The 17,273-nt window shown below is 32.5% G+C and overlaps 1 protein-coding gene across 6 annotated transcripts; it reads right to left on the minus strand.

Annotated features, from left to right (window-relative positions):
• Positions 1-1,981: 1,981 nt before the first annotated feature.
• On the minus strand, positions 1,982-11,477 carry LOC100801152 (regulator of nonsense transcripts UPF3). Of its 6 annotated transcripts, none has more exons than XR_005891223.1 (14): positions 11,111-11,477; positions 10,909-11,015; positions 10,729-10,824; positions 10,532-10,630; positions 10,165-10,244; positions 8,291-8,389; positions 6,740-6,842; positions 4,327-4,427; positions 3,471-3,966; positions 3,239-3,331; positions 3,038-3,156; positions 2,913-2,961; positions 2,668-2,752; positions 1,982-2,332 (listed from the first exon to the last, which is right to left on the minus strand). XR_005891223.1 is itself a non-coding variant. In XM_014775015.3 (13 exons), exons 1-12 carry the CDS (start codon positions 11,254-11,256, stop codon positions 2,923-2,925), a joined length of 1,608 nt encoding a protein of 535 aa, XP_014630501.1. In that variant the 5' UTR covers positions 11,257-11,477; the 3' UTR covers positions 1,982-2,752; positions 2,913-2,922. The 6 variants fall into 6 exon arrangements, 2 of the variants coding, with proteins under 2 accessions (XP_014630501.1, XP_040871019.1); XR_005891224.1 differs by having other exon boundaries at positions 1,982-2,360; XR_005891221.1 differs by having other exon boundaries at positions 6,710-6,842.
• Between the last annotated feature and the right edge of the window lie 5,796 nt (positions 11,478-17,273).

Below are 17,273 nucleotides of genomic sequence, written 5' to 3' on the forward strand. Positions count from 1 at the left end.
TCTTTAAGCTAAATAAGCTTGTAGGGCAAGGTAGACTTTTATGTAAGCCGAGTCAAGCCTTCAAAAAAAGTTTATGACAGGTAATGAGTCAAACTCAAGTCTTGGCGTATTCAACTCAAGTCGAGCTTAAGCCTAATAAAGTTTGGCTTGACTCGACTCATTTTCACCCCTATACACAATGAACAAGATTGATTGATGGACGTAAAGGCATTGCATTGTTCTTCGTCAAGAAGAAAAAACGTAAAGAAAAAATTAAATATATTTCTGATGTATGTAAATTGAACAAATTTCAACTTTACAGAAAAATTGATCTGATGATCAATCCGTTTAAAGCATTAGATGAATAGATTAGTGATAAGATCAATGTATGACATTGATTGATTTCGTATATATATTAAAAGTTAAAGATATATAATATAATTAACAATAAATCCTTATATTTCAATATTATGTAATTATTTATTATTATAAATTATTTTATTGAATATTATCTTTAAATTAATAAAAAAAATTATTTTATATAGTTAAGTATAAAAATTGTTAAATGGTCATTAACAAATATGATAAAAATGTATAAAATACATAAAAGATTAAATCATATCAAGATCAAGATAATAATTATTAATTGTTAATTATTTTTATCAAGATTAAAATAATATTATAAGAGCACATTATATACTTGCATTCAAAATTAATTATTAATAATTTAACATATTCTAGGAATTGAAACAAAAGGAACTTAAAAAAAATTATTGTGGTCAAATTTGACTAATCTCATCATATAATTAATTTTGACCAAATTCAATCGTATCAAATCGGGTTTATCTAGACTTAATACATTTTCGAATTGAGCCGATTAGGTTATCCGTTCTTGGTCAAACTAGTCCAACTGATCGACCCAATTTTTGCAACTATGGCTTCATCTCTATTTTTTTTTATTCTTCTAAAAATTTTAAATTGTTATCTTTTTAATGTTGGGCTTAGTAAGAAAAAATATTTTCTTTTATTTCATAATAAATTTAAAATTATTATCTTTAATCACTAGCATTCATTTTCAAACCAACAAATAAATTTTTTAGTTGAATTATAATTTTGGTCTCTCTTTAATTTTTTTTATCCGTGATTTTAGTCTCCCGATTTCTTTCTTGCAAATTTGGTCTTTTATTTTAGAAAATTAGCAATTTTAGTCCAATTCTTAAATTATTATACTCTTTTTTACATCTTAATTAATTAAATTATTTTTGAAGGATACCTTAAATAAATGTTAGATGATTCAACTATACCAAAATATAAATTACGAATCAATTATGAATCAATTTTTTAAAAATAACTATATTATAATTAATTCAATTACAATTAAAAAACTAATTCGTATCACAGTTAATGCAATTACTATTAAAAATGTTAACTTATTTTATAGTTAATTCAATTTTAATAAAAAATAATGTATCATAATTAAATTTTTATTAAGATTTAGGCATGTTGTAAAGAATGTATCTAGGATCCATGACACCCAAAATACAAATCAACAACCTTTTATTCAAAAATAAATAAATAAATTTCAATAATGTTATAAAGAGTAAATTGTATTGTAAATTAATTTAATTTCAACTAAAAAATAATTTGCATTATACTTAAGTAGATTACTATTAAAAGGGATAAATTTAATTTCAGTTAAAAATAATTTATATCATAATTACTTTAGTTGCTATTAAAATATTTTTTTTAAATAACTTTTATTTCAAATTACCTGCATAATCAAAACAATATTGAAATATATAAAAAAAAAAGGTTGAAGTGTGAAGAGGGGATGAAGTGTGAAGAAAAAGGTAGAATTGGAGTTTGAAAAAAAAAAAAGGGTGAGAATAACATGGTCCTCTTTGTTGCGAATTCCTTTTCATCTGGCAAATTTTCTATTCTTCCTTTATCTATTATAAAAAGTAAAAAATAAAAAAAGAAACCCTAATTCATGGAAAGAGTATGGAATAAGGATGATTCTTGAGGACCAAAGACGTTCTAATATCCTTACAATAACACGGACATGTGCACGCTAAAGTATAAGCCTTCAATACAAAACATTATTTAACTACTTGTCCACTGAACAAGACAAGATTCTTCACTCTTTCCAACATACTATCCCATGTTATGTACCAAGAACTTTACAGTTACATCCCAAACACAATATTTCCCAACACTGAAATATTCAATTTAAGGAGACACGAACCGTAATGGGTCTAAATCCATCAGCATGGTTAACAATGCCAATCTGTTTTCAGTAATAATCATGTCAACGAGGTCTGTAACTTTGCATTCCCTTTATTGTGCAGAGGCTCTGTCAGGCAAACAATTGGATCATTTTACTGGAAAACATCCAAATGTGACATTGATCAAAAGCCAATGATACTTCAGAAAGTAAGTATGAAAATTTATCACATGCGAAAGAAATTGATCCCTAGCTTATGAGAACCGGTAAGCTTACTGCCTTGTAACTTGCAGGTCACAGGTTCTAATTCTATAAACAACCTCTCAGGTTGAGGGGTGGGGCTGCATATATCTATCCTCCCCCAACTTCCCAGGTGAGAACCTCTTACACTGAGCCATCCTTTTTAAGAACCAGTATTCAACTATTCAAGTAGTCCTTTTAGCAAAAGTAGAACATTCACATACCTTTCAAGTCGCTCAGACTCAGGTTGACCTGAATTAGTTGAGGATTACGTCCTATACGGAGACCATAGCAGGAATGATGCCCTGACTGAGAGTGTCCATAATCCGTTTATAACATTAGAAAGGTAATTGCAATATTGGATGTAAACAACACTCAAAAACAATATAAGAATGAGGTACTAATCCCCCCAGTGCAATAAGCACTTTATCTCAGGTACAAGAGACAAAATAATTTCAAAAAGGCATACCGCAGATATTTTATGACCCTGAAGAAGATTTATGGACCCAGACTTGCTTCTGCAAACATAACAAGTACTTTACACACAATGAACCAACCAAAAAGACAAAATACATCAGCATATGACATGTATACCTCGTGAGCACTATGCCCAACACTTTTCTTGGAAGGTTTCCCTTTGCTTATACTACTGACTGCACCATCATCCTTCACTACATAGGAAGCTCCATGATGAATAAAATTTCTTTGAGAACCTAGAAAGTTCAAAAGTACGGTTGAAACACATTTCCCTTGGTCTTTGATTTACTAACAATAACTAGTAAAAGAGGCACCAACCATTCTCAATTGAAGGATTGCCACCGTGTCCACCTGCAGAAGCAGAGAATTCACCTCCCCTGTTTCCAGAAGGAACATTTTCTTTTACTTCTCCTGTTGAGACAAGAAAATCACCCGAAGACTCACCTTTATTTTTATGGCAATGATTTCATAGTGTTTATGCTAAATATTGGAAAGAAACATATAATTTATTTTGTTGGTAAACAACTCATTGCCTAGTCAATAGTCATACCTTCAGCAGATTCAGGATTTGACTGAGTAGGCTGTGCCAATGAGGATGATGAATAGTCGTTACCAGCATGCGAAACATCAGAACGACGAAGGGGTGTCCAAACACCTCGATCAGGTCTATCCTTGTTTCTAGTACGTTTTTCTGTTTTGGCACTGCTCCCCAAACCATGAAGATCCCTTTTTATGAACTTTTCGTCCAATGCTCTTCTAGAATCCCCTTCGGAATTAATTTGTGCAGCATCATGATTTGAGACTTGATTATTTAACCCAGACCTTGAACCAAAACGACGAGAGGGTCGCTGCCCATTCTCAGAACTTAAAATTTGAATTTTATGTTGTGTACCAGTTGTAGACTGACTTTGACGAGCTTCATTATTTAGAAGTATGCTCCTAATCAATCTTCCACTAGCTTCACGTCTCTGGTTCTGTTTTGCAGGAGTTGAAATAGGAGAATTTCCAGATTGTACGTTTTGCTGTTTTACTGTGGCCTCAGTGGCCTGAAAATTCCATATAAAATGTTCATAATAACAAATTTTCAATGGTGAGTTTATTATTATTTGAGTGCAGGTTTCAAAGTACACTTGAGTGATTTAACAGCTGTAAAATAACTTTCAGAAAGAAGTAGCACTCAAATTACTTCCAACCGGAAAAAAAAATTCTGGTGTCTGTTCAAAAACACATACTAACTCATAAACCTGGAAGGGGAGAAAAACATACTTTTTTAAATCTTGTTTATTACTAGGAACAGCTTTTTAGAAGGTAATAAGAAATATCAATACAACTAGCAAAAGCAAGCAAAATAGAGATAAGATATTGTTGAAAAAAAATGAAACCTTCATTGGTAAAACAAAACCTACACTGGGAATGTCCTGCTGTTTCCCTTTAAGAAGAAGGAATTTTTTCTTTCCTGACTCAGAAGTCAGTGGAATTCCAGAAATGGAACCTTCAACGCCATGCACTGCATATTCATCAATCACAAATAAGTTTAAAACACTTCTCAGCTAAAATATATGAAATTCAATTAGTATAGCTGAATCTTCAAAAAAAAATATGAAAATTGAAGATGGACGATTGGATGCCCAGCTAATCTTAGTTCTAAGTTTTTGTTTCTTCCCAAAAGTGGGTTGGTTCAAACCAGCATTTTCGAATAACAGATCCACTAACATTTAGAGAGAATAACTGCAGGGAATCCAGATCCTTCAATATAGGAATGAGTAAAATACTGAGCAATGCAAAACCAAATGGGAACTAGTTTCAGCACTGAATCTACACACCACACAATAAACCAGAGTACAGCACTTAGAGGATATGGTTTTTTCTTTTATTCCCCTACTATTTTCTTTCCATGACTCTTTGTTTCAATGGTTATAGAGGGATAATAGGGCAGCTGATAAGTGCTATGCATACGTTATTTGTATATTAAAATCACATAGTAATTATCTCATTTTCTTATCTTTTATTGCTTATTGTGTGTTAAAACAATAAAACTTAGCTTCTTCTGAGTTTTTATCCACAAGATGCTAAAGTTAATGATTTTAGAGTAAGTTTGATTGTATTTTGTGTAGAGTTATGGCAGAGGCATGGAAGAGGATTAATGAACTGAAGTGTCGTGCTCAATGTGACCTCCTCGCTCAGCGAGTCAAAATCGCTCAGCCCAAGCAAGCAGCTTAACGCAGAAAGCCACATTGGAAGACAATTGTCACAAGCAAGTGCGCTAAGTACACATCCTACACTTAGTGCTTGACCACTTGATCCAGTTAGACATGCACGCTCAGCGCGAGTGTCGCACTAAGCGCACAAGAGAGTTCCAATTGGCCAATTAATTGGTGAAGCATATAAAAAAGAATGAGGAAACCAAAAGAAGCAGAGGAACGAGGAAGCAGAGGAAAGCAAGAGGCCAGTGCAAGGAAAATCCGTTTTTGGAGCTCTGGCCAATCCAACAACAACAACAACAACAACGCCTTATCCCACTAGGTGGGGTCGGCTACATGAATCAACTTCCGCCATAATGTTCTATCAAGTACCATACTTCTATCCAAACCATTTTCTTCCCTTTCAATTAATTTGTTTTGCATTTTCTTCCCTTTCATCCCATTCCACTTTTATATTTGTAAGTCTCTCATGACAATGAGAGGCTAAAACCACCCATTGTTGGGAGCTCTCCAAACCAAACTCTCTTTGATGTAATGATTCTAAACTATGTTAATATAATGTTATTATTATTCATCCCTGTACTTATTTACATGTTTATGATTTGATCATCCATCTTTATGTACTGTTTTAGGATATAAATATTAAAAAATGTTTGTATGCTAAAAACTTGAGAAGAATATCTGAAGTAGTCATATCTAGGGATATGGTGGTTTTCTTTAGCTTGTTCATGCATCTCTGCTCTTAATGCAAATCATTGAGTAATCAATCACCAAGGAATTGAGAGGGATATTAAGTGATTCAGGTTCTTTCACTCGAGAGATCTTGGTTAGAATAAACTAGTAGATGCGGATAATAATTATATTAATGTCAAAAGAGAAAAATCTATTAAGATCACAACTTCGAGCGTTTGTTTTCTTAACCTTCATGTTCCTTGCTTGTAGCTAATTCCTTTTAATTTATACTTGTAGTTAATCAATGAACAAAATTCGGTTTGAGTCACTAATTGTTTAATTGTTAGATATACATAAAACTCTAAGTACAAGCATAATCCTTGTGAAATTCAATACTTTGTCTTACCGTTTTATACTACTTGTGTAACTTAGTACGCTTGCTAAGGAGACAACAACAACAACCAAGTTGTACTCCAGATTCTTCTGTATCATTTGTTTTGGGAACTTTAGTAATTTGAAATGTTGAGGGCATCTTATCCTCAACCTAGGTATAGTGGTGTACTTTGTCTTTGACAATTCTTACTTTTCTATAATTCGTCTTTGACGCATGTCTAAATTCAAATATCAACATTGTCTTCATTGACTAATTAGTCCATCCTAATGGATAGTCCATGCATTTCTAAGATAGGATGAGGTCGTGTCACACTGCATGCTAGGCATCTTTAACTCAAACAAGAATGCAACTAAATACAAATTGAATTTGTGTGTGTGTGTGTCCAGGGGGTGGGGTGGGGGGAAGAAGAGGACATGCCACTTGGCATTCTGTTCATGCAGTGAAAGATAAGGATAAAATATTAGATGTGGAGATGCAGAATAACTAATAAAACAAAATCAATGGGGAGAAAAAATGAATTACAAGTTTTAATGTCAGAAATTCCTTTTATACTTGATTCAGCAAATTGATCGTCTCGCCGGGGGACCACAATAAAGGCTGACATGTTTTTTGACTCTTTGCGAGTAGCACTCTTGGCATTGTCCTTCTGAACATACTGACAATCAAAACCAATTTTCATTAAGTTACACAACCCATTGTTTTTTTTTGCAAGCATAAATAGAACATATATATCTATATAACAACAAAAGAAGAAGTAAGATTACTTGGTCATAAGTCAAATACCAAAAATCTTTAAAATTATTAGCTTTAGAAAAAAGAAAGTCAAAATGCAAGGAAAAATGTTGAGAAGATAAATAACTTTTATATTGAAGGATTAATTTATCCAAAAGCTTGAATGTTTGATAGTATTTTCAAATACTACAGAGAGTAAAAGCTAAATACCTAGGTCATGTAGTCAAAGTAGTTAAATAACCCCAAATTATAGTGCAGTTCCTGAACCCTATATGCTATAATGGTACAGCAAAGAAGCTGCTATACCAAAGCAAATAGTTTCTGTATAACATGCTCAAAACTAAAGTACTCAAATCAAAACTGGAGAAATAGTGCTGGGCTTGGTTGGAAAAGGATGAAAGAGAGGCAGAGGGACAGCAAAATGCAGAGGGTACAGAGACAAATAAAGCATGAACAGGTGTTTGGCTGCTGGAAACTTGGGAGAGGAAAGTGCAGAGAGTGAGAAACAGGCATATGCGGCTTCACGATGCAAAAACACGGGTGAAGTAGTGGCAACTGCTGTAGCAGGGGGTGGGCTATGCAATTTCCTTGTGTTTATGAGAAGAGTAGGCTTGAAATTCCTATGGCTCACAATGTGTGATGAGTTTGTGTAATAAAGAACAGAGGCTGCTAATCCTAAAATGCCTCACTGCATGAATGGGTATAGGACACCAAAAATCCGCTTAACGAGTAAATAAGGTACAACTAGGGATGGGCAAAGAAGATATTTCAAAATTTTCAATATCTAAAGCATAGCAGCCATTCCAGCTATCCAGGATGTGATGCTGATATTTAGATGCCAATTTTGCCAGCCACAAACTTACATAAAACACAACTAGCTTTTGAAAGCAGTTGAGACATGCTCTCAACTGCTCCATCATGATAGCACCACTATAAGCCAGTACTAATAACTATGAGAATTATGAGTTCTTTTTTTTTTACAGTTTTATCCTTGTGATAAAAAGTTGAACGGGTACTAATAAAAGCAAATAGATAACTACATGTATGCCCATACACGTATTTAATCATTTCTATAAGCTTGACTATTTAGTTCACAAACAGATTGGCTTTAGGCATCAATAAGTTTCCTTCAAATCCTTTGCTCGGCCACTCAGTAGATTAATATTATTACTGAACATTAGAAAGCTAACAAGGGCAGAATAGGAGGCAATAAGCCAATAACAATATTGTTTATCTTGGCTCTTGGATTTCTTTAATGAACAAAATAATTACAGTTTTTATGAGAATGAAATCAAAGCTTCAAATGACTCAAGTGATTACAAATCCAAAACAGCAATAACAGTACATATGCATTTAATTACAAAGATTTACCTTTTTCTTTTCAGATCCACGTTTAATATTGCCTGAGCCAGGCTTACCAGGCAAAGCAGCTCTAGATCTTCTGCAAACTTTTGCCACTGCTGATGAAGCCTATCATTGATTGTTAAAAAAACAAGAATGGAGTATTATTTGTCAACATATAATCAAGCAGGAAAAACATATTAACTCGCTAACTTATATTCATTTGGGATATGATAATTTACATAGATATAATACCAAAATAATTTCACCCAGCACCAGAGGAGAGGAAGTTATAAGTTATTACAATTATAAATGACGGGTGCATATGATAAACTGAAAATTTTTTTAGGTAATACATTAGCTATATTTTTATGTAATAACAAATTCATCACACCCACTGAAGACCCAAAAATCTAGTGAAGAGCCAAAAACAAGTGGGCAACATTTGAAGTACATATGCTAAAAATATGAAAAAGTTGTAACTGCATGCTTCACTTTTGAACACCCCCCCCCCCCCCCCCCAAAAAACACATACACACACAAAAACAACCCTTGGATAAGCTGAAAGTTAGAAATCTAATATCATTGTCTTTAGTAGCTCAAATATAATTCTTTTATTTAGAAAACTTTCCCAATGTCAATTTATGATCCACATATGTTATGATGAGAAAAATATATAGCATGAATCATAACACTGAATCCTTCCCAACTTCAGAAGAGTTAGTACGGTATGTATCATAGTAGTTAATAGCAGATAGCAGTGTGGAACAGCCAGCCCGAAAAACGCTATAGTGGGATGGCCGATGTTTTAATATTATTTATAATAAATATTCTGCTATTAGTTTTATATATTAATTAAATATTAGTATTTGGAAAACTTTTAACAGATTTTACAATGTTTTATGATATATTTTATGATAAAAAGATTTTAAACATTTATTAAAATAAAAAAGATATCACATCATTTAAATAATTTTTATTTGATACTAAACAATAATTAGAAAATATCTCTATTTAAATTCAATTAGAAAATAAAACTTGATTATAAAGCATCTAAATTTGAATTTTGAGTAAAAGAGGTAAGAAAGTTATATGAATAAGGGTCCAATAGTTAAAACTGACCGTCCAAATATAATTTGTCTTGGAAATAAAACACAAGAGTTACAATAGCCAAAAAAAAAAGATGGTGGCGTTTAGAGTTAGGGTTGTGAATTGGGTATCTCTCTTTTCTTACCCACTAACAGTGAGCGCAGCCATGAGAGCAAACAGTCAATGGAAGTTGCAGAATCGCAGTGCAGCACGATTTGCCCACCCTGGCCACCATTTTGGCCGTGAAAAGAACCGTTCCAGCCACGACGGCCAGGTGGGATATGATGATGCTTGGAGGAGCAATAGGGTGCCATGTGTGACGCTCTGGCACAATAGCACCAATATTGCGCACGATTAACTACCATGGTAGGTAATAAATAAATAAATCTTGCTTCTACATGTTTTTTATGATATGCCACAGTCCTAATAGTTGTGGTCCTTAATGTGCATTAGTGTCTTTGAAAAGTCAAAAAACAGTCCATATATATCTTAAACTTTTGAGATATAATTGTTCTAAATTTTGACTTTTGAGATTTTAAGAATGAAAACTCAAATACAGAAGCAGTCTATTAAAAACACATGTATACCAAAGTCCAGAGAAGCCAGACAAGCAAAATGAAGATTTCTCTTCAATCAAGCACATGCATGCCAAAATGAATTTATTCACCATATATCTAAAGGCCAACTCCAGACAAACAAACAAAAGGTCGTACACAAAGCCTTCTTCAATCAATAAAGTTAAGCTCCGAAGTAAATGCACCCTGGAGGAGAACCTAAACATGACACAAAAGACTATGCAGACCCAGAAACATTACCTGCATACCACTGTCAACAGCACGTTTCTGACGAATATATTCCATCAGGGGTGTGACAATAGGTGTTTCCTTGCTGGCCCCTGGAAAAGATACAATATGAGAATGAGACCAATGATACTGAAATTTGTCTTCAGATAAATCCCCATGACCACATTTAGCCTAGAAGCCAGTACTAAGATCCTCTAAAACACATTTAACAATAGAACTAATGTAGAAACAACATACACCACCATAACATTAGGCAACGGCAGATGACCACATAATGTCAGAGACAGAAAAGTGATCATGTTGTTGTTTCTAATGCTTATTTATCAATTCACTTTGAAAGAAGTGTAAATCAAATACAGTTGGTGAACAAATAACTAACCAACTTGCTCAGATTCTTTTCTTTCCAATTGTATCTCTGCACTAGGAAGATGCTCTTGAGGTTTTGCAATTAGTTTGAGGAACTCAAGATAATCTGGATCTGTCCTTATGAATTTTAAAAAAAAAATAATGATAATCATGAATAAAGAGAGCACATGTTGAAGCATTTTACATAAATTAAATTAACATGATATCAACCTTTGAATATAGTCCCTTCACGTCCATCTTTTTTGGCACTTGGCTTTGGAACACGCTGAGAAGGTGCATACTCAACTATCACTTTATGCTGGGCACCTGATTGTACGTACATTCCAGTGTAAAAACGATGTCATTCAAGTGGGTGAAGTGTTAGAGAAATAAAATACAAAAATAAAATACCTCGCTCGTTAACAAAAACGTGTCCATCAAAGAACTCGGCGAACTCGAAAACGTCATCGGGACACTTGAAGTCTATATACGCTCGGGAATGCCTCTGACGCTTGTGACTGCAAATAAGAATAATAATAATAATAATAATAATAATTAGGGTTTTGTTAGGGTTACAGAGAGAACACACAGGTAATGTTTGAATAATTATTACCTGTTGTTGCCGGGACGGAAGGAGAACCAATTGTAGCGAGAAGCGAAGTGAGAATCGATGTGTTGGAAGAGATCGGATTGAGTGAGAGAAGGGGGCAAATGCCTAATCACAACTTTCGTCTTTTCCCTTTCCGAACGGACCTTCATCTTTCTCACCACACCATTCTTATTCTTCTTTTCCTAAGCTCTTTGTCTGCCTTTGTTGATTTCTTTATTTCTTCCTTCCACGAACCAACTCGGCTCAACCCATTAATTTACTACCCAATTCCGAACGTTTCCTAATTCCTAATTCACTCCCTCTCTACCAAGGTATCGTATCAACTTTCTTCTGGAGAAGACGGCTTTAAAAATAAAGCATGTTTTTATATCTCCCAAGTCCTAACAATTAGAGCTTCGTTTTTTAGGAGAGAAAAAAAAATTTACAAAATTTATTTTAAAAATAAAAGAACAATTTTAACATTAAAATGAAAATAAATAATAAAAAAAAATATCGCATCAAATGATTTATTTTCTTATTTTCAATTCTCATATTTTATATTATAGAAATTTTATATTATAGAAAAATCTTATGCATTTATTTTTATATATATTATAATTAATTTGAATATTTACTTTTAAATGATGGAAAACTATAAATTATATACTAAAAAAAGAATAATTTCATATTCATTGAGCAATTTTAGATAAAGGTAAAAAAGACCAATAAAATCAATAATGTCTAAAATTCTCTATATGTTTTTCAATTGAGTTTTTACCTTAATCACTTCCTCTTCTTTCTTCCAATTCTCCCAACAATTTCTTTGTTAAATACCAGAGTCCTCCTTAGCATTCATAAGAGCCTTTAGAATAGCACCCTAGTTATGAGTACATGCAGTCTTAACCAAAGTTGGGTACTCTATATAAGTATATTAGGTAGCTTCAAAACAAAAGGGTTTATCGATCGTCTTTATAATGAGGAAATCCTCTACACCAAAGAAGAAGAGGGTTATGGTTGAAGTGATGAAGAGGAAAAATTTCAACAATTGCCTAATTGGAGCCTTGCTAGGTCTCTTAAAGTGTGATCAAGCTGATTATGGATGTTAATTTCCCTTAATTTGGTTATGTTCTATTTGAACTTCCCTCCAACCTAGTCCAAAGTAATGATATTATAGTCATCTATATTGGTAGCAAACGTAGAGGCTCGATTATGAGAGAGAAGGCACTCTCTCTTTTCTGACAAAACCATGATGTCATTGAAATCATCCATCAACAGTCACAGGTGATGAAAGTAGTTCTCAAGATTTTTAAATGCTCCTAAAAAAATGCTTCTTTCTATCAGATTGGGATGAACATATACTCTTGAGCAAATCCAGGTCCTACCTCCAAAAGATAGCAACAAAGATATGACCTATTTTACAAAGTCCACCACTTGGAACATGAATGGGAACTATTTCCTTTCGAGAGCCCAAAACCCTCAAGAATGGCCTAGAGCCTATTGAATCTTTAAGTGCATATGCTCTAGGTGCTCTCAAAACCTCGAAACACACTAGCAAACTATGTGCAAACTTGAAAAAAAAAAAGAAAAAGAAAAAGATCAAGCGAATACCTTCAAACTATCTTATGAAGGTGACACTAGTTTCTTTTGACAGCGATGCCCCTAACATTCCTTTTGATTATCATACAATCTTTGAATATGTCTAAGGCGTTTATGTTTCTTGTCTCCTTCCTTGCATTGTGGACCCTCTGGTGCGTTAATCATCTTCCCGTGATTATGGGATTCTTCGCATAAATAAATATTCTTTCCAACAGTTACAATATTTTGACCCTCATCAATCTTGAAATAAATATCATGTAATATATGATACTGATTATGTTTGATATTCTTTCTCTTTAACCCTTAGATCTCCTTGGCCTTTTTCTCTAGTAGGATTTGTGTCATTATTTTTCATAACATTCTTTATATTTTGCACCATTAACCACTCTTCATGAAGCATATCCCCCAATGTTTTCGCCCGTATTAATTGCATTAGGTTTTTGGTCAAGTTGTTGGTTCATTTCATGCTCCATTTTTGCCTCTATCGTTGGTGGCGGCGAAGCCACCTAGATCACCAGATTTGCGGGGACTACCTTTCGGCAAGATGAAACAGCATTCCCATAGCCACCGAAACTCGCACACAACAAATGCAAATATTTATATTCCACTTTGAACCAATGCACTTCGAACCATACTTTCCCCACCACTTATTCATCTAAATTTATCTATACAGTATCCTTGCAAACTTTCCTCTTGGCACATCAATTATCCTCAAGTCCACCTTTACCAGTCTACCCACTACTATTGCCAAGGATAAAAAGACATTATCATCATAGTATTCCATTCCTAGATTGGGAAAGCGAATCTAGATAAAAAAATTTATATCAATTTTTACCTCTAGTGAAATGAAGTTTGTAACCCATTCTGGTACTGCTAAGTAATGACAAAAAATTTAACCATGGGCCTTCAGAAGTTGCCTTTTCTCGATCAGTAAGCAAATCGAGCTTGACTAAACGAAGCCACGCCCAATATACATGATATTGAATCCTCCCACTAACTTTCGTACAAACTTCAACTTGACCTTAATGGTAAGGAAATAAGGAGTCCCATTGATTTTCCTATAAGTTTCATGATGATTGCATCTTGACTAGTTGCTCTAAATGATTACACCATATTTTCATCAATATAACAATGCAACTTCAGTTTTATTGCCATCCACGTACTCAATCTTAAACAAGTTATGACCAATGAGATCAGTCTTCTCTCTTCTTTGAACAGGATCATTTTCTCCTAACACCTTGTCACGAAACGAAAATAAATGTGTTGGTTGATGATGGTTGAGTAAGCGTTTTTTCTCTCCCAAGAAACCTCTTTCATTTCTCTGATCTTTCAACACTACGTTCTTCCTTAGAATGTAATCCCTAAATATTTCTAACTCTTCTAAAAAAGAAGAAACATCTTATTTATTTCAAAACTTTTATTCTTTCATTCATTGTACAACTAAGAGACATTCTTCACATTTATTAGTTATCAATATTAAACCAACCTCGAATATCTTTAAGTAGATTTTTTTTAAGAATCTAAAGATTGAAGCCTAAACTGGTTTGGAAAATAATACTTTGAATATTAAGTTTATATATGCTTGTCAAATAATACTTGAAGTTGAATAGTGAGGTATAATTTTTTTATAAAGTAAATGATATAGTATGTGAAATCCTTGAGTTGTCGTTAGCCAAGGATTGAATGTAATATTGGGTTTGTGAGAGTGAACTAATTTATGGGAATATTGATTTATCTTTGTTTTATCTCTTATTTTTATAACTAACTATTATGGGAATATTATTTTGAGATTTTATATTTGGTCTGGGCATCATTTTTTGGAAATCAATCACTTGATAAGCTTATATATATATATATGAATGCAATGGAGAGCATATTGGATGATCTAAGCCTTTTATTGAAGACAAAGTTATTTCGAAAGCTACCGAGCAATAAAAAACAATATTCAAGAGACATTATGCTTATAATTAATGTTGTTGCATGTTGATCATGTAAATTAAATAAGAAAGAACAAGTCATTTATACTAAAGGTAAAATGCATCTAGACCATTTTACCATAAGGGCTATTTTGAGTTAGTGAAAACATCCACTCTAGTATAGAAAACGTATATTGCAACACATTCACGATGCTTACATGTGTCAGACAAACAATAAAGTTGATTAATTGATCACTATAAGGGGTTAAATAATGACACACAAACTGACTTGGCTTTTCCTACATAAATAAAAACTTGCTTCTGGTTTGATATTCTCAAACTACAACTTAGATTTCAGAAGCTAAGTAAGGAGCAAGGATATCCATCTTCTTAAGTACTTGGACCAAAATAACAATCTAACATAGAATCTTCAAGTTTATAGCAATGGAAAGTTGCATTTGAAAATCACTTTTAAAAAACAACAAAATCTATTATGACAAATTTTGGTTTTTGCTATAGTGAAAACTAGCTAGATGTTGCTTCTAAAGATTAAAACAATTTTGTAAATATCTTTTAAAGAATGACCAAATTTACACTTATATAAACTTGAGGGTTTTTCAAAACTTAACAAGAATATATGCAACAAACATATAAGCAAGAGAAATAATAAAGAAGGATACAACACATAGAGAATTAACATTGATTCACCCAACTTGGATTACATCTAGTACCTACATCTTTAAGATTTTCCACTAAGACTAACCATTCTTACAACTAGTATTCTCTCTTTTAAAGCCTCCATAGGCTTAACACCCCTTAGTATTTTTTTTCCTAGCCTTTGAAGACTAACTCTTCACCTAGTTTCTTAACCTCTACAGGTTCCACTTCATATTCCTTACTAGTCTCTACAAGCTACACTTCACCTAGTATTCTCTAAGTCTTCACTAGTATTTTTTAAGGCTTTGCAGGCTTTACACCCAAGTATTATTACAAGTTTATCTAAGATCAAACCTAAAACAACAAATGTTGTGTTCACGCAACTTAAGAAGTTAGTGATGAATGTAACTTGAAACACATTGTCACATGAAGAAAAACACAAAATATTGTATAAAAATGGTGAAAATGCATTATTATATAATAAATATATGGTGAAGATAATTTAAAATTAGGGTTAAAAAAATAATAAAGATAAGATGAAAATAAGATTTTAGATAGGATTTAAAGAACACTAATGATAGAATAAAAATAAGACTAACAAACATGAGTATAAGATAAACGTTTATCATCTTTTTTTTTTATTTCTCATCAACTATCTTAATTCTTAAGTGATATTTTATTGAAAAATATATACTTATTCTGAAAGTGTATCTTTAGAACTATGATCAAAATAGGTGTACTTCTTTAAGAAAAAGGTATAATGGATAGTTGAGGGGTAGAAAGAGGGTATGTGGTGTACTTAAAAAAAAAAGAGTGTAAATAGCAAGAACCATAGTGAGCATGCCAACAAAAAATTGATCTGGACTTAATAATGAAAACTAGTATGTCCTATTAGGTGATATTGGGTACCATAAGACATATTTGTGGTTCCCAAAATACCAAATCAATAAATTGTGTTCCTCTTTTTGTTTGAAAAGAAAATGAAGATAATTTGGTTGAAAAAGATCATTAAACCAATTGTTAATGATCACTATTAGATTTCATTGCATTTATTTGATGAAATATGAATTTAGGTATTCCTTTAAACCTTCTCAATAATGTGATGTAATGTGTTTTGATGCTCATTTGATATTTTATGAAGTCTATTAAAATTCTAACAAGTGATATTAAATCGAGTGGCCGTTATTATTAGATTATTGAGATTTTGTAGTTGTTTGATTCTTATTATACCTGGATCGATTAATTGGTTATATGAATCATAATTTTTTGGGGACAATACATATGAGTTGTTGACAAATTCATAAATTGCTATGCTTGATATTAGGTTTGAATTCAGTTGTATTTTGTTTTTCGCCATCACTTTTGGTTTTGAACACCACTTTTATTTGTTGTGTGTGCTTAATTACATATTGGCTTTATATTTCAGGAAGTTTTGCCTAATTTTTTTATTGTCGTTAGTTATGTGTTTGAGATAAAATCCAAGAGAAAGAATGGAAGAAATTAGTGAGCAAAGGTTAAGTTGATATCATTAAGCAATGAGTTTGAAGAGCTCTGAAGTGAACACGTGAAGAATGAAACTGATTCAAAGAGCAAATTGATTCTTATATACATTGCTAAATGTTTGGTACCAATGTAAAGGAGTAGAATATTCGTCGTTTGGGCGGTTAGAATTATCGACGGAATTCCATGAGTCAAGCTTTAGTATGGCCACCTTACAAGGATTTTGATTCTTAATTATAAAGTAAGTGATTACCACAAAGGATGAAAGTGAGAGGTAGAGTGAATGTTGTAGCCCAAATGGCCATATCAGACTCAAGAGAGGGTGAATGAAGTTTGTTAAAACAATTTTCGTAAACCAATTTTCTCAATTAAGTTCGTGATATATATATATATATATATATATATATATATATATATATATATATATATATATATATATATATTATAAAGAGGAGAAAGCCTTAGAATGATTCAGTTAATGACGAATATTGAAAACCAAAATAAAGAAACACAATAAA

The sequence above is a fragment of the Glycine max genome, chromosome 4, assembly GCF_000004515.6.
Source record: "Glycine max cultivar Williams 82 chromosome 4, Glycine_max_v4.0, whole genome shotgun sequence".
Classification (NCBI taxonomy): Eukaryota; Viridiplantae; Streptophyta; class Magnoliopsida; order Fabales; family Fabaceae; genus Glycine; species Glycine max.